General features: G+C 34.9%; 1 protein-coding gene and 1 long non-coding RNA gene across 5 annotated transcripts in view; one reads left to right on the top strand and one right to left on the bottom strand.

Annotated features, from left to right (window-relative positions):
• Positions 1-24,381, bottom strand: part of cwc27 (CWC27 spliceosome associated cyclophilin) — a 109,355-nt gene that overhangs the window by 68,337 nt on the left and 16,637 nt on the right. The window contains exon 11 of one of the 4 annotated variants that reach the window (XM_087269122.1): positions 22,677-23,228. In XM_087269122.1, the coding sequence (XP_087125248.1) occupies positions 23,213-23,228 (16 nt within the window). In that variant the 3' untranslated portion in view covers positions 22,677-23,212. 4 annotated transcript variants of the gene reach the window in all.
• Positions 18,024-19,985, top strand: LOC147841975 (uncharacterized). The gene is made up of 3 exons (XR_015500855.1): positions 18,024-18,097; positions 18,696-18,743; positions 19,598-19,985. It is a non-coding gene; the product is annotated as an uncharacterized LOC147841975 (long non-coding RNA).

The following is a 24,381-nucleotide window of genomic DNA, read 5'->3' as shown; positions in this document are numbered from 1 at the left end:
CAGTCCTGCGTCTCGTCTACACATATTGCACAAAAATGAGTTCCACCAAAAAAAGAGTCCATTTTGCCTCACATCACACAGAAATTGCAGGTCTACTGCTGTCTAGTTCATTAAGTTTAGTTGTGCTATGTTATGTCTTCAGTGATCAACTTGTGATTAACTAAAACTACATAAACAACCTCAATGAGGCAGCAGTAGACCAACAACTCCTGTATGCTGCAAAGTAAAATTGAGTGAAATTGGTATTTTGTCAATTGAATCTCGTGTGTGCTAAAGAGAAGGAGATGCAAATCTTTCTAGCAGCAATGTAAAATGGTAGCAAATATTCTAAATGAAGTAGGCTACTTCATACAAACAATAACGTTGTTTTCTTCACATAACAATGAAGAACTTTGCTCTCTACCTTGTGTGATGCTCGTGCACCGATTTCCTCTGTGGACAAAACTGCTTGCGAGCTCTCAAATATACGCTGCTCACGCGCAAATTTTCTCGCTCTCAAATATGCACTGCTCACGCACACATTTTCCTGCGTGCTCTCAGAGATTATATACAGAATTTGTGTCTTGTGTTTGCTCTTCCTTTTGTGCTTTTTGATATGATTTATATTGAGGCACTATTTATTAACAATAACTAAAATACTAAAATAGACTTACATATTAAATTTCTTATCTAATATACCATAACATTTTGGCTGTATGTTTTATGATGAGATATATGTGTAAAGACACAGACAATAGAGGTTGGATGTAAAGAATGCATTTTGTTTTACAAACATTTATTAAACATCCAAAAGGTTCACCATGCTAATCAAATAAAAAAACATTTAAACAAAAATATAACAAACGCAAGCAGAAATGTAACTGTAATAAAAATAAGGAAAAACTTGATTAGGTATTATAGCCTACTGTACTATTCACTCTTTAAATAAATCTCACTATCAATCCCATTTTATCATGGCAACTAAAATAAAGTGAACACGTCTCTGCTGTCTTCCACATTATTGATGAGATTGTGGAGGACATTTTCCATGTCATCCTCTTCATTTTGAGGAAAAGCTGTTCCACAGGTCCCCTGAACACATCTATTGGCATGGACAGGGTTTTGAACAGTACTATAGTAAAGTACTTTAATTAATCTGTTGGGGTAATATTATAGTTGCTATGGTAACACAAGTGTAATATAAACAAATGACCCAGTGCTGTAGTTTTTTTTACAGTATTGGGTATATTATACTACAATTCACCACACTTTACTGTAGTAAAACTACACTCTGTATTTCATTTTATTAGTTCACTATTCTTAATACTAAAGTATGCTGAAGCATTCATAAACAACTTGTAAATAATACTAGCCTAAAACATAGGCAGTATACATAACTCTCAAAAACACTAGTATTTATTATAGAATTTACCTTAACCTCATAGTTTTTCGTATATTGTTACTAAATAGTTTAGCAATATATAAACCATATCAACATTATGGAATAATCAATTTATCAGGAGGATCTCTGGAGAGCAAAAGCAGGAAAATTATGAAGCGCCAGTGTGGACAAAACTCAAGCAAACGCAGAGAGACTGAATAAGCGCGTGAGAGACCAGCAAATCAGATTGAAGTACCTGCCCACTGGTGAAAGTAATGTCAAAGCCAGAATGTCAGAGCCAGATTTTTCTTTCTTTTCATAAAGAACGGGGTTCGAATCCCACTTAGGCACTTGTAAACAATCATTTTAGAACATTTTGTCAAAAATCCCTACTGAAAAAACAGCTTAAACCAGCCTAGGCTGGTTGGCTGGTTTTAGAGGGGTTTTGGCCATTTCCAGGCTGGTTTCCAGCCATTTCCAGCCTGGTCTTAGCTGGTCAGGCTGGGAGATGACCAGCTATGTCCAGCTTAAACCAGGCTGGTCAAGCTGGTTTTAGCTGGATTTTGCTGGTCAGTTTCTAGCCTGACCAGCTAAGACCAGGCTGGAAATGGCTGGAAACCAGCCTGGAAATGACCAAAACCCCTCTAAAACCAGCCTGGTTTGGCTAAAACCAGCTTACCAGCCTAGGCTGGTTTAAGCTGGATTTTTCTGCAGGGATATTGTTATGTTTAACCATTTATTAGAGCCACAAAGTATCTAAAACTTATTTTCATGTTTGAATAGCCAATAAATGTGCTAAATAAATTAAAATAGAAATACCCACAGTGAAACAGTTATATAAATTTAAATATTAGTTTAAATACATTCATAGTGGTTTTAAATATCTTTTAATATGTAAAGTAGAGAAGTTCACATTCAACAAACTGAATAAAACAAGTCTTCGTTTTTAGTTTATTTAAAAACAATTACAAATGGAGTAATTCAACTCACAATTAAATGATCTCATTGAGTGATAGAATAATAAAGGTAAAACTTTAATTGAATGATCAGTCAAGTGTTTCCAAATGAAATCTGTTAAAATAAGAGTCCTACAAAACAGGAACAAAGACACTCATGAAACAAAATGTGATTGTTAATTGTATTTTTTATTAGATGGTTGGTTTTAAGTACTTTAAAAATAGTAGATAATCCTTAAATATAGAGGGGGAAATACAGAAAAACAAACAAACAGAAATTCAACAATATAGATGCATTACATTACAACCTTGCAATAAAAAATTTAATTAAAAACCATATAGAGGACTAAAATATTGCTAAGAGGCATAACATCAACAATAATAAAAATACCTTTAAGGTTTTAAATACTAAATAAAATTAATAGTATTAATCCAAAATATGAAAAATGTAACACTTTACAATAAGGTTGCATTAATTAATTAAGTTTATGCATGTACTAATGTGAACAAACAATGCAGTGCAGTTCATTACAGTATTCATTATTTTATGCTTTAATTAATGAAAATAAAATTATTGGTTAATTCTTGTTAACTCACAGTGCATTAACATTAATGTTAACAAGCATAACTTTAAATTGTAATAATGCAATAGTAAATGTTAAACTATAATTAGTAAATGTTTAGAAGTATAGTTCATTATTAGTTCATGTTAGTACATAGATTAACTAAAGAAACCTTATTGCAAAATGTCACCAGAAAATAACAAAACAAATTATTTATTTTTTTTACAGTTTTAAGAGCTTTAAAAATAAATTAAATATCTAGTTATTATGGCAAGTAATTAATGTTACTACTAATTAAATAGTTAGAAAATACTGTCAGAGGATGGGCAAAACACAAAGATAAAACATAATATGCGCATTGACACAAACGACCAAGTGCAAAAACATAAATTACACCCATGTTCATTCATAATTATATGATATAAATCACGAGAGGGTAAATTTGGTTTAAAAAAACTGAAGTTCATTGACTTATACACAACAGTAAAACAATTCTTTTGCACAACAGTAACACATTGCGAGTAGTAAAGTCTCTTACCTTTGACAGATGTTGTAAATCCGCTGAATAAAACAAAAGGAGCAGATCTCAGATGTGTTTATTTCACTCTCTGAGTCAGAATGAAAATGGCATCTTCAAATTTCCCGCTGGTGCAAAAACACGGAAGTGCGCCACAAAGCGCTAGTGGTCGAAAGTATGCGTGCATGCTTTCTGTCACACACGCACACACACGCAGAGATAGAGCGTTCTGTGTTAACATACTTTTCATCTTTGGGCTTTTTATAGAAAGTAGCAAGTCTTTACAAGTCAATAGGCGCAAGTCCAAGTGAAAGTCCGAGTCATTTATGTTCAAGTCCAAGTCGAGTTGCAAGTCTTTTTATATTTTGTCAAGTCGAGTCTGAAGTCATCAAATTCATGACTCGAGTCTGACTCGAGTCCAAGTCACATGACTCGAGTCCACACCTCTGGGTAACCCCACTGCTAAAGAAACCCAACCTGGACCATACACTACTTGAAAACTACAGACCAGTATCCCTGCTTCCATTCATGACCAAGATTCTGGAGAAAGTAGTGTTCAATCAAGTCCTGGACTTTCTTACTCAAAACAATCTCATGGACAACAAGCAATCCGGCTTTAAAAAAGGCCACTCAACTGAGACTGCCCTGCTCTCGGTCGTGGAGGATCTCAGACTGGCTAAAGCAGACTCTAAATCATCAGTCCTCATTTTGCTGGACTTGTCAGCTGCTTTTGACACTGTCAACCACCAGATCCTGCTATCTACGCTCGAGTCACTGGGCGTTGCGGGCACTGTTATACAATGGTTCAGATCTTACCTCACTGACAGATCATTCAGGGTGTCTTGGAGGGGTGAGGTGTCCAACCTACAGCATCTAAACACTGGGGTACCTCAAGGCTCTGTTCTTGGGCCACTTCTCTTCTCCATCTACACATCATCTCTAGGACCAGTCATCCAGAGACATGGATTCTCCTACCACTGCTATGCTGATGATACCCAGCTATACCTCTCTTTTCATCCTGATGATCCCTCGGTTCCAGCTCGCATTTCAGCCTGCCTGTTGGATATTTCACACTGGATGAAAGATCATCATCTTCAGCTGAACCTCGCAAAAACGGAAATGCTTGTAGTTTCTGCCAACTCGACTCTACACCATAACTTTTCAATCCAGATGGACGGGGCAACCATTACTGCATCCAAAATGGTGAAAAGCCTTGGAGTAACGATTGATGACCAACTAAACTTCTCTGACCACATCTCTAGAACTGCTCGATCGTGCAGATTCACACTCTATAACATCAGAAAGATCCGACCCTTCTTATCTGAACATGCAGCTCAACTCCTTGTTCAAGCTCTTGTTCTCTCCAAACTGGATTACTGTAACTCGCTACTAGCTGGGCTTCCAGCTAACTCTATCAAGCCTCTTCAACTGCTCCAGAATGCAGCAGCACGAGTGGTCTTCAATGAACCTAAACGAGCACATGTCACTCCGCTGCTAGTCCGTTTGCACTGGCTGCCAGTTGCTGCTCGCATCAAATTCAAAGCTCTGATGTTTGCCTACAAAGTGACTTCTGGCCTTGCTCCTTCTTATCTGCTCTCGCTTCTGCAGATCTATGTGCCCTCCAGAAACTTGCGTTCTGTGAATGAACGTCGCCTTGTGGTTCCATCCCAAAGGGGGAGGAAATCACTTTCGCGAACGCTCACGCTCAATCTGCCCAGTTGGTGGAATGAACTCCCTAACTGCATCAGAACAGCAGAGTCACTCGCTACTTTCAAGAAACGACTAAAAACTCAACTATTTAGTCTCCACTACACTCCATAATCTGTAATTGCCTCTCTGAATATTACACTAACTGTACAAAAAAAAAAAAAAAAACTACTAATACTTCCCTTCTTAGACTTTACAGACCTGGAACTTGCTTATAGCACTTATTCATTGTTGCTCTTGGTTGTGTAAATTGCTTCCTTGTCCTCATTTGTAAGTCGCTTTGGATAAAAGCGTCTGCTAAATGACTAAATGTAAATGAACCGCCAACTTATCCAGCACATGTTTTACGCAGTGGATGCCCTTCCAGCTGCAACCTATCTCTGAGAAACATCCATAGACACTCATTCACACTCATATACTTCAGATAATTTAGCCTACCCAATTCACCTGAAACCGGAGCACCCGGAGGAAACCCACGCGAACGCTGGGAGAACATGCAGATTCCACACAGTAATGCAAATTGACCCAGCCGAGGCTTGAATCAGCAACCTTCTTGCTCTGAGGCGACAGCCACTGTGTCACCCAATTTACTAAACAATCGACTCTAAAATGAAACGAAACATTATTATAAGCAAATTGTTTAAATCACACATATCAGATCACATCATATATTTTTATTTAAATGACATGACAGTAACAATGGCTATTTTCATGGCAAAAATATTCATTAAAATATAATAATAATTTCTTACATTTATATATTGCTTTTCTGGACACTCAAAGCACTTCACACATTTTTGAGGATAAACTCCTCATCCACCACCAACAACCATCAAAAGAGATCTTTGCTTTTTAAAAGAGTCTATAATATTAATCTTTTCCATGGTATATAAAGAGAATTTTACCTCAAAGAGGGACCAAAACAGTTATTTATTGATTCATATACAGTTGAAGTTAGAATTATTAGCCACCCTGAAATATTAGATATTTTTATATTTTTTCGCCAATTTGTGTTTACTGGAAAAAAGATTTTCATCGACATAATAACAGAGTTATTATATCTTTTATCTTTTATCAAGAAAGTACATAATATTTTACTTGATATTTTTCAAGATACTGGTATATTAGTTAATTTAAAGGCTTAACTGGCTTAAATAGCTAAGCTAGGCAGGTCAGGGTAATTAGGCAAGCCTTTGTATAACAGTATTTTTTCTGTAGACAATAGAAAAAATATATACTGCTTAACCCCTTTAACTGCCTACATGCTCTAACAAATGGTTGACCGTATTTTGACTGTTTTAAATAATGACAATAATTTAAATAATGGTTTACACACACAGCATTGTTAGTTAACAAAAATAAAAAAATCAAACATGATCCTGTTGCACTACTATACTTAATTATGTTATGTTATAAATGAGTTAAAAAATACAATGAGTGTGTTAATTAGTGACATTAGAAGCTAAGAAATGCAATCCAAAACTGTTTTTCTTGGTGGGGCAGTTAAAGCGTTAAGAGGGCTAATAATATAGATTTTTTTTTACCATTATTAAACCAGGAAGTCTCATTGAGACTTAATATCTATTTTACAAGAGAGACCCGACCAAAGTAACAGACATACAGTAAAACCAGATTAAAATACATAAATACCACAACAGTCCTCTCAACAAAAATCCCATGCTACCGCTCTCTTTCTTTGGCCTTTAAATTCAATAAAATAAACCATTTTATTTTATTTAAAGTGTTTTGGTAAATTATTCCATGGTGCACAATAATAAAATGCAGTTTTCCCAGCTCTGTACAAACTTGAGGTATATTAAAAAGTGTAGCTGGTAATGCCCAGAGCTAAGACAAAGAAGAGTACAAAGATGGAACTTTATAGTTGAAGTCAGAATTATTAGCCCCCCTGAATTATTAGCCCCCCAGTTAATTTTTCCTCCAATTTCTGTTTAACAGAGAGATTCCTTCAACACATTTCTAAACGTAATAGTTTTAATTATTTCTCTCTAATAACTGATTTATTTTATCTTTGCCATCATGACAGGAAATAATATTTGACTAGATATTTTTCAAGACACTTCTATACAGCTTAAAGTGACATTTAGGGCCCTATCATACACCCGGAGCAATGCGGCGCAAGGCACGACGCAATAGTTGTTTGCTAGTTTCAGCTTGGCACAAGAGTAGTTTTGACGTTTTGCGCCAAGCTGTTTAAATAGCAAATGCATTTGCGCTCATATGTGTGCCCATTGGCGCTCTGGTCTAAAAAAGTAGGCGTGTTGAGGTGCATTGCTGGCGCATTGCTTAATACAGACAGGAAATAGGCTACAGCAATACACAAATATCTTTACGTATGAAAAAGAATTAAAATATTAAGGATATTTATTGGATCTAACCATAAGGATATATATAATCATATGGATATATATTGGACAACCATACTTTCATGCCTTCTTCATCTCACGAGGCTTTTTCAGTTTATTCATAACAGTTTGCTTTTGTATAATGTTGTTATTATTATTAGCAGTATTATTTATTATATGCATATTTATGTTTGTTTTATTAAAAACAAGCTTAGATTTGCCCATCTGTCAGGACGCAACGGACTCTTAAAGCAAAAGTTGAGATGAGACTCTGATTGGTTTATTCTCAGAACCACTTTACAACTAAGAAAATAAATATAAATATAAGAAAATAAGCTCAACCCTTTTAGACCATGCGCCATGGCGCAAAGTGGATTTTTCCATCCTTAAATTACCAAAAGTGGATTCCGGCACACCCTTAATTCATTTGTGCTCTGCTTTATTAATGCTTTATTAACTCAACTTTATGCAGTTTTGTGACCTAATCTAAAGCGAGGACTAAGTATGCTTTAAAAATCAATAATAAATAACAATAAAAGGCTTGGTATCAATTGAACAACAATGTTTGCAATCTTATCTTAAAAGTATAATTACTGTAAAGTTTAAACATTGCTAAATAACAGAAGGGTCAAAATACAACATAAATACAATAGGACACAATGTTTCAACTGTACAGTAGTTTTAAGATTTTTTTTTTTTTTGATACAGTTTCATTTGTGCATCTTCAAATGAATAAAAATTAAAAAGTCCTTTATTTTATTTATTTTTTCCTGTTTGGAATATAACTGAGCCTTTAATTGTCATATAAGCGATTTATAAACATAAATAGTCCTCACTTTAGATTAGGTCACAAAATTGGATGAAGTTTTTAAAGTTAATAAAGCATTTATTAGCATAAAAATTAACTATTATATATGCCTGAATAATAAGGAAAAAAAATGTAAATGTTAATTTAAATAGTTTATTAATCATTCTTATTGATTAACTATTAAGACACTTCTGAATGATCTTCAGGAAAAACCACCAGCTACACTTAAATAACTGTTTTGTAAATAATGCAATACTTCATTTAGTCATGAAAAAAAAATCATTAACAAAGTATAAAAGTACAATTATTGAGCACATTATAATGTGGTTGTAAGTCAAGAATACAGCATTTGAAGCTTTTGTTATAAACTGCTCAGTAACGTTTATTAATGTAGAGTTAATGCTTCACAAATAATGAATTCACTATTTGCTAATGCTTAATAAATGCTTTAAAGTGTGTAGTTATTATAAAGTGTTACCTAACTTCAACTGTAAATAAAAACGTGCCAGCCCGGTTTTCTGGATACAGCTAGTGATATCCAGCCCACCGTCTCATATAAAATGCAATGATGAGTACAGGATTTTCATTTGTAATAAAACGTAGTGAAGCAGCATATACAGAATCAAGTCTTGTTTGAAAACAAGATGTCGCATGCATGTATAATATATCACCATTATTAGTCAAAAACAAAAAAGTAGCTTCTACAAGTTTCTTTTTAGCATTAAAAGTAAAATTAGATTTATTAAATAATTTAAATTATTGTTTTTTTTTTAATAAAAAAAAATATTTTATTCTAGCTAAAAATAAAACAAATAATACTTTCTTTGAAAGAAAAAAATATATATATAATGAAATACTGTGAAAATTTCCTAACTTCAACTGGATATATACAATTTTTTGGCTCAAATTAAAAGAAAACTTTCCATTCTTGTGCAATAAGCAAGCAATGGTATTTTGGCCTCGTTAATTCATAACAATGAACAAACACAGAGATGCTCCGTCACATCTTAGCTCTGCATATCTAAAGAGCATGCTGAAGTCTGGTGCCTGACCCACTCAGGGCACACACACATGCTACAGCAGGCCGGAGATCCATAAACCTGCAGATCCGTGGCACAGCTGCCAAGAATTAGATGATCTCTTCTGGCCTCCACACAAAAAGGGCCAGTGCTTTACTGATCCGACTGACCTTTCCCTGAAAGGCTGATAGAGCCATGGATTATGACAGACAACAACTGACAGGTGCGGTCAATTAGAAACACTGACACCCTGTTCAAAAGAAACATGCATAATTGCCGTTTGGAGATATATATATATATATATATATATATATATATATATATATATATATATATATATATATATATATATATATATATATATATATATATAGATAGATTGAGAGAGAGAGAGAGAGAGAGAGAGAGAGAGAGAGAGAGAGAGAGAGAGAGAGACGCTGTTTTTGTTTTGAAGTTTAACCTTAGAAAACCCAGTAAAACCATGCATTATGATCCAGAGGATCTTGAAAGGCAGATAACAGCATGGGTTCACTGGTTCGGAGGGTTTAAGTGCTTGAGAATCCACAGTTTTGTTGTAAATCTGCATGCCTTTCGATATCGAATTTCATTGGTAATATAAACTCAAGACTTTAAGCAATATACAGTAGGGGTTTTGGTTGACATGCTTAATTTTTAGGCCTTTTTTAATTAAATTAAAGGGATAGTTCAACCAAAACTGGAAAAAAATGTCATGATTTATTCTCCTTTTACAAGTCAAACCTGTTTGAACATAAAAAAATGTTTTGAAGAAAGCTGTAAACACTGAACACCTGCACTATAAAACCCAAAAAGTTAAGGTAACTCAAACTGTTTGAGGAAACCAATTGCAACAAATCGTTTAAGTTTAAAAACTAATCCAAATCAGTACTGTGAACTTAATCCATTTGAGTAAACAAAGCTGTTTGAGCATAGTAAAACCCAATAAATGATTAAAATTGAGTACTATATAACACAATAAGTAAAGGCAACTCAAACCGTTTTAAAAAAACCGATTGCTATACAAAACATTTAAACTGTGAGGACTGTGAACTTACTCCATTTGAGTTGAAGTAATGAGGCATTTAATGAACTCATTCTCTTCAACATTGAGTTCAAAACACTTTTCAAATGAGTAGAATTAACTTTCAATAAATATTGAGTTAACTTCACTCATTTCATTTGATAAAGTTGACTTGGGTTTTACAGTGCACTATTTATTTGTATTTTGTTTTTTCAACTATAGATGTCGAGATTTTCAGCTTTCTATAAAAATCTTTTTTTGCGTTCAACATAGAAACTTATAAAGATTTGAAACCACTTGATAGAAAGCACAAAGTGAATGCATTTTCAATTCAGGGAAAACTAGACATTTAATCTTGAGTTCAATACATCAGCATATTTGGAGCTGACTATTTTACAACCACAAACACATACAGACATACAATTTCAACTTGTGGCTTCAATATAGCTTATACACTGAAAAAAAATTATTCAAAGATGATTCCTTGGATTTACTCAAATTTTTTACGTTAAGTGGATAAACAATTTATTTGTGTTGAATTTAAACAAACAAATTAAGTTGAACAATATTCAATTTAATTTGTTTGTTTAAGTCACCTTGAACACACCTATAACAGGCCTTAGTATGCATAGTATGCAAGTGTATTATGAATAACATTGTATATACAGCTATGGACATTTCAATTAAATTACATTTCTCTGCATATATGATTCATACAACTTTATTTACAAAAGCACTTTAAAACCACCAAGCAGCAGACCAAAGTGCTGAACAGCAAAATGAAAATTAAAACACTAACCAAACATAGTATACATCTCAAGTAGTAAAACAACTGCACGCATAAGGCTTACATATATACTCTCTGACAGATATCAGATCAGGTGACAAAGGCCAAGGAGAAAAGGTAGGTTTTAATGAGATTTGAACAGAGACAGCGAAGAGGCCTGCCTGATGTAAGGAGGTAGGGTATTCCATAACTTGGGGGCAGCCACCATAAATGCACGGTTACCTCTAAGCTTACGACTTGTCTGCTTACATCTGGGACTCTAAGAACCAACTGAACTGCTGATCTAAGAACACACAACCTTATATAAGGATGTAGCAGTTCAGATATGTACTATGGGGCAGAAACAAGATAATTTTTAATAGTTCTATATTGTACAGGTAACCTGTGAAGTGTGAAAAGATGTGCTGCAGCATTTTGCACAAGTTGTAGATGGGCCACAGAAGACCCACTTATCCCTATGTAAAGTGAGTTACAGTAATCCAGGCAGGTATTTCTGTAAACTACTGAAAGGTATTTCTGTAAACATACATATTTTTATAAAATACTGTTGACATTTCTTCCCAATTTAAAAACAAAGATATTGTCAAATAGAGCAGAGATGCCCGAACTAGGGCAAAGTCGGCCCACGGTAATCTTTGATTTGGCCTGCCATCCCATCTGAGAAGAGTTTGTGTTTTATTTATAATTTATTTATTTAATTATTTAAAATTAAATGTTTCAATTAAATATTGTAAATTAATGTAATTTAGTTTAAATGTAAATACCTGATGAATAGTGGATAGTGCAGAATCTTTGGTGAGCAAATCAAGGCAAAGGCAGAATCTAAAAATAAATAAATAAGGAAATTTTATGTAATACATACTTGGTATATTACCTTTGGCACATGGCTCATAATGATATTTGGTGTATGGCCCTTTGTAAAAACCCCTGATATCAAGCATTTTCTCTGTGAAATTAACAATAAGATGTCAAAGATGCTAAGAAATAAGATGCTCTAAGATATTTTTAGACAAAACAATGACAATGTTTTTACATAAATGTACGTTTTCTCTTAAATTAACTAAAAATGAATTGCATCTGCATATCTTGTAGTTTTTTTGAGTTATCTACAGTGCATAGAAAGTGCATAGTTTTCATAGCGCTTCACTTTTTTTCACATTTTTATGTTACAGCCTTATTCCAAAATGGATTAAATTCATTAATTTCCTCAAAATTCTACACACAATACCCCATAATGACAATGTGAAAAAAGTTTTTGAAATTGTTGCAAATTTATTAAAAATAAAAAACCTGAAAAATCACATCCATCAGTATTCACAGCCTTTGCCGTGAAGTTTTAAAGCTCAGGTACACTCTGTTTCCACTGACCATTCTTGAGATTGTCTCGAAGCACAAAGCTGGGGAAGGTTAGAAAAAAAGTTTCTGCTGCTCTGAAAGTTACAATGAGCAAATTGGCCTCCATCATCCAAAAGTGGAAGATGTTTGGAACCACCAGGACTCTTCCTAAAGCTGACCAGCCTTTTAAGTTGAGTGATCGGAGGAGAAGGGCCTTAGTCAGGGAGGTGATTAACAACCAAATAGTCACTCTGCATGAGCTCCAGCGTTCTTCTGTGGAGAAAGGAGAATCTTACGAAAGGATAACCATCTGTGCAGCAAATCCACCAATCAGGCCTGTATGGTAGAGTGGCAAGACAGGAGCAACTACCTGCCAGGAACTTGCCAAAAAGGCATCTGAAGGACTCTCAGACCATAACAAAATTTTCTAGTATGATGAGACTAATATTGAACTCTTAGGAGTGAATGCCAGGCGTTACGTTTCAAGAAAACCAGGCAGCGCTCATCACCAGGCTAATACCATCCCTACAGTGAAGCATGTAGTGGCAGCATCATGCTATGGGGATATTTTTCAGCAGCAGGAACGGGAAGACTAGTCAGGATAGTGAGAAAGATTAACGCTGCAATGTACAGAGACATCCTGAATAAAAACCTGCTTCAGAGTGCACTTGACCTAAAACTGGGGCGACGATTCATCTTCCAGCAGGACAATGACCAAAAGCACACCGCCAAAATATCAATGGAGTGGCTTCACAACAACTCTGTGAATGTCCTTGAGTGGCCCAGCCAAAGCCCAAATCTAAATCCTACTAAACATCGAGATCTGAAAATGGCTGTATACCATCGCATCCCATCCAACCTAATAATGCTTGAGAGGTACAGCAAAGAGGAATGTGCAAAAATTATCAAAGACAGGTGTGCCAAGATTGTGGCATCATATTCAAAAAGACTTAATGCTATAATTGCTGCCAAAGGTGCATCGACAAAGTATTGAGCAAAGGCTTTGAATACTTATGTATAGAGGCATTTTTTTTCAGGTTTTACATTTTTTATAAATTTTCAACAATTAAAAAAATTATCTTTTTTCACATTGTCATTATGAGGTATTGTGTGTAGAATTTTGAGAAAATTAATTAATTTCTTCCATTATGGAATAAGGCTGTAACATAAAAAATGTGGAAAAAGTGTAGAAGTATAAATACTTTACGGATGCACTGTATATGCAACTATGGTCTGAGAGTAACATAATTCCATTTTCTGTATGTCTGTTCATGTGGCAGAATTGACTATAAAGCTGCATTTGACTTTCACTGACCTTCAGACAAGTTAAAATCAATCTTTGGTGGATTTAAAAAAAATGTTATTCTTTTCAAATATAAGTAATAAGTATTATTATTCAGTAATATTATTAGTATTTCCAATTTTGATAAAAATTAAAACAATTTTATAGAAATTTATAACTAGATTCTATTTAATAATACATTTAAGAAGCACAACAAAAAACTTTTCTCTCTTAAACTGCAGCTGTGTTATATCGCCGAGTTTAAATGAAAATATTAGGAGCATATGGTCATATCTATGTGCCATATGGAAGCACTTTGTATCTTTAGTTATGCCCTGTCGAGTTTAGCGTAAGTGGCAGCTACCATACGCACAGTGCCATGATGCTGTTTTATTCATTGTGAGTTAAGTGCTCATATCTTTTTTTTTTTTTTGGGGTGAGGGGCAGAATTATGAAGTTAACCCAAGGAATAAAAGAATAGTTAAGCCAAAAATGAAAATATAATCTCCATTTATTCACCCTAAAGTGGTTCTAAATCTTAATGAACTCATTTTTTTTCTGTCAAGACATTGACATGCATAATAGGCAAGAAAAATACTATGGAACTCTATGGCTACCAGATTTCACCATACATTTTTTAAAGAAAATTGTGTTTTATGTTCTAACTAACTCAAACAGGTTTGAAACAAGTGAAGGGTGAGTAAATGATGACAAGTTACTTTTTTGAATGAACCACCTCTTTAAACATAATCAAACTAAATACATTTTCAGCTAAAAAAAAAAGCGGTTTGACTGTAGCACCCCCAAAAATTTCATTAGCAAGAATGCCGGAAGCGTTCACTTAAACCATGAGCCTGCTAACTGAAAAACACAGCCAACGGCCAACCAGGAAATGAAATACTATCTTAAGCAGCCGACATGGATCCAGAGGAGCTCGATTTCAGCTTGAGTCTTGCAGACTTATTCCAAGCAACATCAGATCCTTCCTACAGCCTGTGCTTCCTTCCAGATGACTGGCAACCAAAGCTTCTCGCTTCACCTAAAAGCTCCTGTAAGCCCGAGTGGGAAAGAGCTCTGGGCTTCAACAATGCTCTCTTTGTCTTGCACCAACACACAACCTACCTACCAACGCTTTGATTGCAAGCCAAGACAAACCACTGTGTTGGGTTACAGTTCTTGTAGCCAAACACCACGCTTGTGTTTAATATACTACAGTCTTTCTGCATTTTGCTTCCTGTCAATCAAAGCCGCAAGACTCGGTGGGTTTGGCCATTACTTCATTATGTAGAAAAAGAGAAAGGAGTGTGTTTATTATGATCGGAAAATTATCCAGACACGTAGCAGCCGATAGTGAGATAAGGCAGGTGTGCTTCCAGAAAAAGGGGCCACAGGGAAGGGTCTTTAGCGCCTCAGTCAGTGGCGAGGTTATGAATCCTTTAATCCCCCCCATTTTCAAAGGTCGCTCGCTGATTTCAGGGATCACATGAAAGAGAAAGAAATGCGATTGTGACAATGGGTCTGATGTGAGGGAGGCTTTGAAAAATGGGTTTTAGAGATGAGATAAAATTCTTTGTTTAAGCAGGTTTGCACCTACGAGGAGTTCAACATGGGATCAGATTTGCTAAGAGCTTCCACCAATGGAAACCTATGATGGCCAAGAGAGCTCAAACATGCTACAAGTTAAGAAAAATGCAAATAAAAACATTAACAAATGGAGAGAGCATTTTCATTAGTTTAACAACAAATGCAAATTCTCGCAACACATGCAAATACAGAAATGCACTGCAAATAGGGCAGAAGACAACAGAAATGTGTCAGCAGACAGCAAAAAAAAAGTGACTTAAGGCAAATTTACACTTTTGCGTGGAGTGACTGCTGTAACCCACGGCGCATGTCTTCTGTGTAGTCGTACATTTGTACTTCTGTTTGTGTTGTTCTCAATAACACTTTAGTATGGGGCTGTGTGATTAATTGAAATCGAATCGCGACTTGAAACATTGTGATTAGCCAATCGCAAGAGGCTGCGATATGAAATAAATATGTATTTAGTGTTTCCTCCACGATTTTTTCCAGCTGTGGTGGCAGACCTTATACACAAATCTACCAATTACCTTTGGCGTTAATTAAATGACAAATGTCGTGAGCACAGTTTTACAAGTCAAGATCGCATTTATGTAATACGAGTATGCGAACCTCTTTGCTTGCAGCCAATTTCCAAGTTTTGTGCACAAAACTTTTTGCACGCCCCCTCAATATACGCTGCTCAAGTGTAGATTTTTTTATGATGTGCGATTTACTGCATTTATATTACAAGTATTTCTCCAACATTTTTAGTTTTGCTAGGAATATTTATAAATGTCCCCAACAGACCTACAGAGTGGCATTAATGCGTCCTGAAGTAAAGTGAAATGGCCATAAACTCCAGCAAGATAAAGTCATTGTACGCAGAGCCATAGACCTTTATCTATAAAGTATACTTATGGAAACTGTGTTCATCTCAACTGAAAGCTATGCCGGGTTAGTTGGCCTCATGTATCGCGCAGCCCTGTCTGTCTGTCAGTCAGTCAGTCAGCATGTCAGCTTAAAGGGTTAAACAAGTAATGCACAGCACTGCTACGATTACAGAAAAGATTGTGCTGTTATAATTCACTTAACTTTTAATACGCTTTGGTGCAATTATAACCTGCTATTAAAAAAAAAAACAACGGCTAAATGTTTTGAATGAGAAGCATGGTGGGAGGAATTTTGGTGTGGCGCTTCGCAATGGAAGAATGAATGTAGCTGAAACCATGTGTATTATTTAAATTTCCCTGCCCAGAGCAAATGTGTGACTGCCGTCTGTGTGACAAACTACTAGCCAATTAAGGGAGCACACTTTCGTTCCCCCCAATCATTGGATTGCACAACCAAACTAACGAGTGGGATGATGCCATTTTCCGCTTCAGAAACATTAATAGACTAATTAATATCAAAGAAAAACAAGACATCGGAAATATGAGAATATTTTGATTTCAAACACTGAACAAAAACAGGTCATTTGTAAGAATTGTTGCCACAGCATGATGAAATACAAAAACCAGCACCTAAAAAAGCACCACAGGCAGCTATTTGAGGAGCGTCTTGCTAAAAAGTCAATTGAAAGTATTGCCAGTGACACTTAATCTAGTAGCAACCAACAGCATAGTACAATTTTCGAGTTCTTTCAGCCATGTTAGTTTGCTGAATGTTCTGTAGTTTTATAATTGTATTTATTTATTTTTTTATTAATTAGCTACACTATCTCCTTAATTTGAGTTCAACATGTTTACAGACAGGCAATGTAATTTCTATTTATGTTTACAGTTTGCTCTAGAGAAAAATAGTGTTTCATTTCTGAATACTAAAAAATAAATTTGAATGATTGTTGAAATTGAATAAATGTTTAACTTAAGCAAGTTAATATCTTTTCAGCTCCTTTTTTAACTAATCCTCCCTGCATTTTAGCAGTAAGAAGCGATGATACAGATTATTGAGCTGAAGTTTCGATTTGATTGACAAATCAAATCGAAATCGCAATATCTGTCAAAATAAAATAAATTAAAATATTTCCCCCAAATCGCACAGACCTACTTCAGTAGGCAGTAGGTTTTTATGTTCCTCTGTGTCAAGTTTCTTCGCGGGTGTTTTGTTTTTCTAAATGCTACCCTAAATGTACATGTAGCTCAAGCTAACTTATTCAGAGGCGGAAACCAGCGGATGTGCATCAACTTCATTCTTAAGGTAAACACAAAACAAATGTTTCCATCTAGAGCTCCTTTACAGGACTTGACACTTGTAAACACTTACTACATCCCAATTCGCATACTATCCATCCTAAATAATATCTGAAAATAGAATTAGTATGTCCCAAATTGTAGCGTGTTAAAAAGAGTATGCCAAAGTTTCCCGGATGGTTTACTATTTCTGGCAAAAATTAAGTGTAGAAGTGTCCATGTAAAAAGTGCTACACTCACAAAGTTGGTTCTATCTACTTTAAATAATTGCAATCTAGTTAATTTTATTTGTTTTATACCAAAAAAATAAAATTTGCTTCCTCTTTACTTAAAATATATCAGTTTTTATATAACTGTATATTTTGAATAAAACTAATGCAATTTATTTGAGTAGATTTTTGTACGTGGTTATTGTGTAGAATAAATGTTATAAAAGTGAGTTGACACAGACAATTTATTAGAGCAGCTGTCGATGTGGGCAGGTGTTCATAAAACGTGATTTTAATAGTTTGGCGTGACTCCTTTTTCATTGCCCGGGATTTAACAGGCAGACGCAGCTTCTGCAATGGTCGACATTAACTGCTCCCAGCAGCGGATCTGATTAACACGGTAAGTTGCAAATTTAGCCGAATGATAATTGTAAAGTCATGCAAAACTGCTGTCTTCGCTAGGCAGGTGAGGTTTTAGCTTTGTAAATTGTACTGTAGCCTCAAGTATGTTAACAGTTAGACTGCTCTCACATGGAAAGCTAAGTTGGCTAACGCTAACCAACGCTAGTTTATGCTAACGATTATAAGTGATATTATTGAGAAAAAATAGTGAAAGTAGTTTTAAAACACTTAGTAGGTATAACTAACGTTGCAGAACCGATTAACAAGGTCACTGGTGGGCGGTCGGGGTGTGGGGGTTTAGTTTGTTAGCGCTAACTTAGCTAAAGTTAGCTCACCTAAGTTATAGCAGCACATTAAGGGTGGATACTAAATGCAGAAACGTATGCAACAGTTAAGTAGTTTGTGTTTAACGTAAGAGAAAGTATAACTTAAAGTTTGTGTTTTAGAGATTTAGTCCATAAGTTTTTTAATGCTGCATAGTGAATAAATTACAGATTTACAATTTATTTTAACTTAAATTACATTTACTACTGATGTTTACAGAACCATTTAAATTGTATGCACCTCATTCTAAAATGCATGTTCTTGGTCTTTAGATACCAAAGTGATTTTGTTACCTGTGGATCTTCAAACTTCACATCCAGGTAAGAAAAATATTAGATACAATTACAGCTATAATTATTTGCAGGTAAGTAAAACATTGGTAAAATTGCAAACAATAGTGGGCTCCATAGAATTAACTTACATTTGATATCTGAAGATTTTTTTTATGTGTGCAACAGTAAAAACAGTATAAAAATATCCTAATGCAGTTTCTTATTATCTGTCAGTCTTTCACTAAAGCTAACTGATAACAGTGAATCACTGAACTGTCATTTGCCAGTGACATTAAATTTGAAGAAAAAGTTAAATAAATGTAGCTTTAGCAAAAAATTAATGTAAACCTTAATGTAATGTGTAAAATGGCAATGTATTTATTTATTTATTTAATAAAATTTGTATTATGACGTGCAAAGTTTGGTGCAAAATGAAGATGACAATTAAATTATAAAATTTGTATTCTATAATTTTCATATAGCCATTTTCAAACAGTTTTAATATCTAAATTAAATACACATTCTTATGCTTTACAAGTTGCCAAAATAAACAAAAAATGTAATACCTAAATTTTAACAATTCTTTGATTGACAGGAAACCACAATGACATGCACTGTTACACTGAGTAAAATCACAGTTTTCTTTAAAATTTGATAACTAAAAACATCTGGAATAATGTAATTACACAACCTCTATAACCTTTTTTTATTTTTTAAATAGAAGTTAGGTAATTTTAACTAAGGTAATTTTTAACTGATAAACTAAGGTGTTTCATCCATGCATCATTCTCACTGCACTTTTGTAACTTCACTTGTAGTTTTTTTCTATTTAGTATTTAGCTATTTAATGTTGTTTGGTATCAACCACCTGAACTCCTGTTTCTTTTTGTCTCTACCAATAGAGTTGTGAGGAATCAGAGGTGCATGCGGCTGCCCACGGGAAAAATTTGCCATCAGCCCAACACAGTTTGGATTATCATAGGACTGTCAGAGGTTTGCCAAACCTGTCAAATGCATGATGGCTCCTGTTTGGACTTACCGATGTCCTCGACTTCAAGTATCCATCAAAACTGTATACATTTGAGATATATTAGAGACTCTTTGTGGGACTGGACATTATGCATCCTAAATCTTCATCAAAATATGCAAATCTCCTCACTGAGTTGCCTTGGATGATTTCTCAATAGGATCTGGTTTTATTAATGTTTTTATTTATGTATTGTGTATGTGTAGCCACATTAATGGCCTATTTTGTAGTCACTATTAAAAGGAACACCGATTGATATTGAATACATGTTATGGTCTTTAATTCATCTTCCCATTCTTATTTAATTGTTATTGACAGGAAAGTCTGTTTATCTGTTTTTACTAGTGTATATTGTGCTTACAATATAGAAACGAAGATTTATTTTCTGAGGTTACAGCCAGAAGTCAATTAAATTTGTTTTAAATGACATGGGTAATTTTTTTTAGATCATTAAGTTCATAAAACTTAATTAAAATGAGTACAGTCAACATATAGCAATGTATAAGTAAGTTAAGTTTAACAAAAAAAGTAAGTTTATCTGATTTGAGTAATTTTAGAAATATTAGTTGGCTCAACTTAATTTTATTGCATTTGTTTTAAGCAATGTTTTAGTGTTTAAAATACTTAAAAAAGGCTGGAAGTTGAATCAACCTAAAACGTCCGATGCAACCACTTGCCTCACTTTTTATAAGTTAGATCTAAGTAACATTTTTTACAGTACTGATACTGCCCACAGTACATTGTGTGTTGGACGAGAATTTGATTAGAACTACAAACGAGGGTGAAAAGTGTAAATAAACTACAAACATGATGTGAGACCAACTGTCAATAGAGAGGCTTCGGTAAAAATGTTTGTATGACTTTTAATTAATATCTAGCCCACTGGGAAATATTTAAATAGCATTTCATATGTTATATTTCATCTGCAACAACAATACTGAACTTATATAAAGATGTGTTTGGACATTAACATCTGAATGCATAATTATCCCAAGACCTGAGAAGATTACTCTGCATGTTTTTTTCTGCATTAACCTGCTGCTGCTTCTGAAAATAAGGTAGGAAATTAAATATGGAAGATATGTAGATGATGTGAACAGACATTACAATCTATTAAGGAGGAAGTAGTATATCCCAAAGCTTGCATACTCTTCTGTTACACACTCAAAAGTATAGATTTTTCCTTTTCAAAAAAACTAAATACTTTTAGGGCATAGTATAGGTATGCAAATTGAGAAGTCACTCTCTCGGGCTTGCACTCTCTGCACTGTCCACTCTCATCACAGCTACCAGGCCTACAAATCAAACAGCTTGCGCTATGCGTCATGTAGTTATTTTTTTTGAGAGGTACGCATCCGCGTCGGCATCAGCCATGGCGAAGACTATGCAATCGCACAGGCTGTGCCGGACCATATGCATGCACTTGACGCAAAAGTATAAATCGGCCTTTAGCTACTTCATGTTAAGAGTAAAACCATTCATTCATTCATTTTCTGCCACTTCTCCGGGGCCGAGTCGCAGGGGCAACAGTCTTAGGAGAGAACCCCAGACTTCCTTCTACCCAGACACTTCCTCCAGGTCCTCCGGGGGGATCCCGAGGCGTTCCCAGGCCAGCCGAGAGACATAGTCCCTCCAGCGTGTCCTGGGTCTTCCCTGAGGCCTACTCCCAATTTGTCATTTTTTTATAAGGATTCAAATATTCCAAAAATATACAAACAAACAACTGTATAACCATTCATTTAAAATAAACAAAAATAAACTGCAGGCTCTTTAAGCAGCCAGGTTTGTAACTTATTGCATTGTGTTCTGCGCTATTTGCATGTGTTGTAGAGATGGGTAGATAGACTTCGCCCCGCCTCCGTCACAGCAGCAACCCGCTCATGAAAATACACACTCAGGCCCTGTTTACACTAGTACGTCTTAGTTCTAAAATGGCATTTTAGAATTAAAGTGATCCACATTCACACTGGTGTTTCAACTAGCATTTCTGAAAAGTCCTCCTTCCTCACTATACAGCTGAAAACGCACATCACTTGAGCACAAACAAACACACATCCACTCTGGCATGCACTACAGCATATGCGCACGTCTGAGCTCTAGCAATCAGCGGGTGCTTTGAGCACAAAACCCCCGAGAGCAGTGCACGTCAGACAGCTTGTCAAGGATATACCGCTGAATTGCGTCTCACTATAGTTTTTAAACTATACCAGAAATAAGAGTGTTGCCTTGGTTACTGCAGTAAACAAAACAGCATGATGTCAAATCTAGTAGGATTTGATTGATTTCTTAAACTACACAGCATCCTGATGTTCACAGATTTAATTCAGGCAAAATTTTGCATTCAACCACATTGCATAATTAAAAATGAAATTTATTAGCTTGCAAAATATCATTTAAGACTTCTTAATACTTTTTAAGGGCCTTAAATTTCTCTACATTGATTTTAATACTTTAAGACCCCGCAGACACCCACTTAAGAAAAATGAAGCCTTGCACAACTTTCAAGAAAGAAAATGGATTCATTCCATAGTAATATAGTGTCACATGTGAAAGTGAAAAGATTACTATAAAATTACCTGGTTTGAAAGTGTTTTCAATTATTTAGCAATTTATGCAGAACTGCTGAACAGTATTATTGTGTACCTAAAGTCCAAATGATTTCGTTTTTTTAGCTGCAATTTTTTTTCATCCAAATGTATTTTTGTTGTGTTCATCTAATACATTTATCTAATGTTCATAACAATTATCAATAATTAGATAACATTTTTAAACTTTTTTGGCAAATCTCTATGATGTACATACATATTATTTTTGCATTTATTTTTATTCAAACAAAATAGTATCAAACATAGCCTATATATGAGACTTTTGATAAGAAATTATCCGTCACAACAAACTTACCATCACTCTGGCCACTTTAGAATAAATAAACAATGAAAACACTTCGTTGTGCATCAAAAATTCTTTATATTATTAAATACAACCAGAACAGACCCTTGACTAAATTACGGAGTCTATTCCTTTAGGTCATTATTGCTGCTCTTTTTCAGGGATTCATCACTCTCATTTGTTTCAGAATTTTCCAACCAACCTTAAGTAAAGTCTCTGTTTTTGTAATTGAGCAAAATAAATGCAAGGATATGAAGCATCTTTGGGCGCAGAGCAAAGTCAACAATAGCTCGACTAAAAAAAAAAGATGCAGCTCCAGAGACGTTCACAGTTTTCTAATAAAAATATTCCATAGGCATGTTTACAATTTCTCTAATGCAAGACAGAAAATGACACAGCAGGAGAAGCAGGTTGGCAGGAGGGAGACGTTTTTTTGCCCTGCTGTGGCAGAGATTTGGGATTTGTGAGCCAGAAATCTGCTTCACCTTGAGGGACCTGTCCGCGCCACTGAAACGGGTCCTTTGAGGATGAGCAACTGTGCCTCAGTTCTGCTCCACTGCAGGCGTCACTGCTCTTTACTCATCAGAAACCAGACGTCTGCTCAACCAGACAACCTGCTGAGATCATAGTGAGTTGTCTGATCTGCAAACTCAATGCATTATAAAAGTTGCATCTCAGTGTTTTTATAAACAATAAATGCAAAGTGTGTTTTTGTGCTGATTTAAAGAGAACCTATGATGAAAATCATCTTTTGTAAACTGCTTGAACAGAACTGTGCGTAGGTACAGTGTGTCCACAGTCATATTAGAGTGATATAATCAGTCCCTTTTTTGTTTTAATTTCCTGACGTTAAAATAGGATCCAGTGATTTTGAGGCCCACCGCAACATGTTGCAATGTAATTCTTAACTGTTATAATCACCACTGCCCCATATTGTCAGTAAACGCCAATATATGTACTGCTAACAGCACTTGTGAGACTCAACATGTGTGAGACTCAACATTTCAGAAAGGCTTGAATAAACTCCACCACAAATACATCAAATAAACTTGCTTTGTATTTTTGACTAATGAGCTGAATTTCAGCTTCATCCGAGTCTCTCTAACACTGACTGCTGTTTATCTGATGTAATGCAGAAGAAATAGACATGCACGTGGAAACGGTGGGCGGGGAGAAGAAGTAAATTTACATTTAAAGCTACAGGCTACAAAAACAACTACACAGTATTCAGACACTAAAATGAGCAAATTCTGGAGGCTATAATATATAATCTGATATATCTGGTATTTTAAGCTGAAACTTTACTGTCACATTCTGGAGACACCAAAGGGTTATCTTACATCTTGCAAAATTGGTAAAATGGGTGCCCTTTAAGTCTGCCATGGATATATAAATACAACGTTAATACAACTGTCAGCAGGTCCCTGTCTTGATGTGTGGTTCATTGGAATCATTCATTTAAACTATTCATTCATAATGGCTGGTTTATTTAAAAACACAGCAACTTGCCAACTATATGAAAGGTTGATTGAGTTATTCAATCACTCAATTATTAAAAAAAAACTGATTAAATCAGGAATAAAATGCTGCAGTGTTGCTCTGAAATGCACAAATGTTTTGATTTAATTTAGTTTAGAACTGTTTTCATTGGAGAAACAGAGAAAATAGACATGTTGTGTTAAAATGTAACTTGAACTGAAATGTAAAATGAACTGTTATTCAACAAAATGTTATTTCATATTTGGAAAAAACAGCAATCTTGCTTGTGAT

Source organism: Danio rerio, chromosome 10, assembly GCF_052040795.2.
Source record: "Danio rerio strain M-AB ecotype USA chromosome 10, GRCz13ab, whole genome shotgun sequence".
Lineage (NCBI taxonomy): Eukaryota > Metazoa > Chordata > Actinopteri > Cypriniformes > Danionidae > Danio > Danio rerio.
This window is presented reverse-complemented; position numbering and strand designations above follow the sequence as displayed.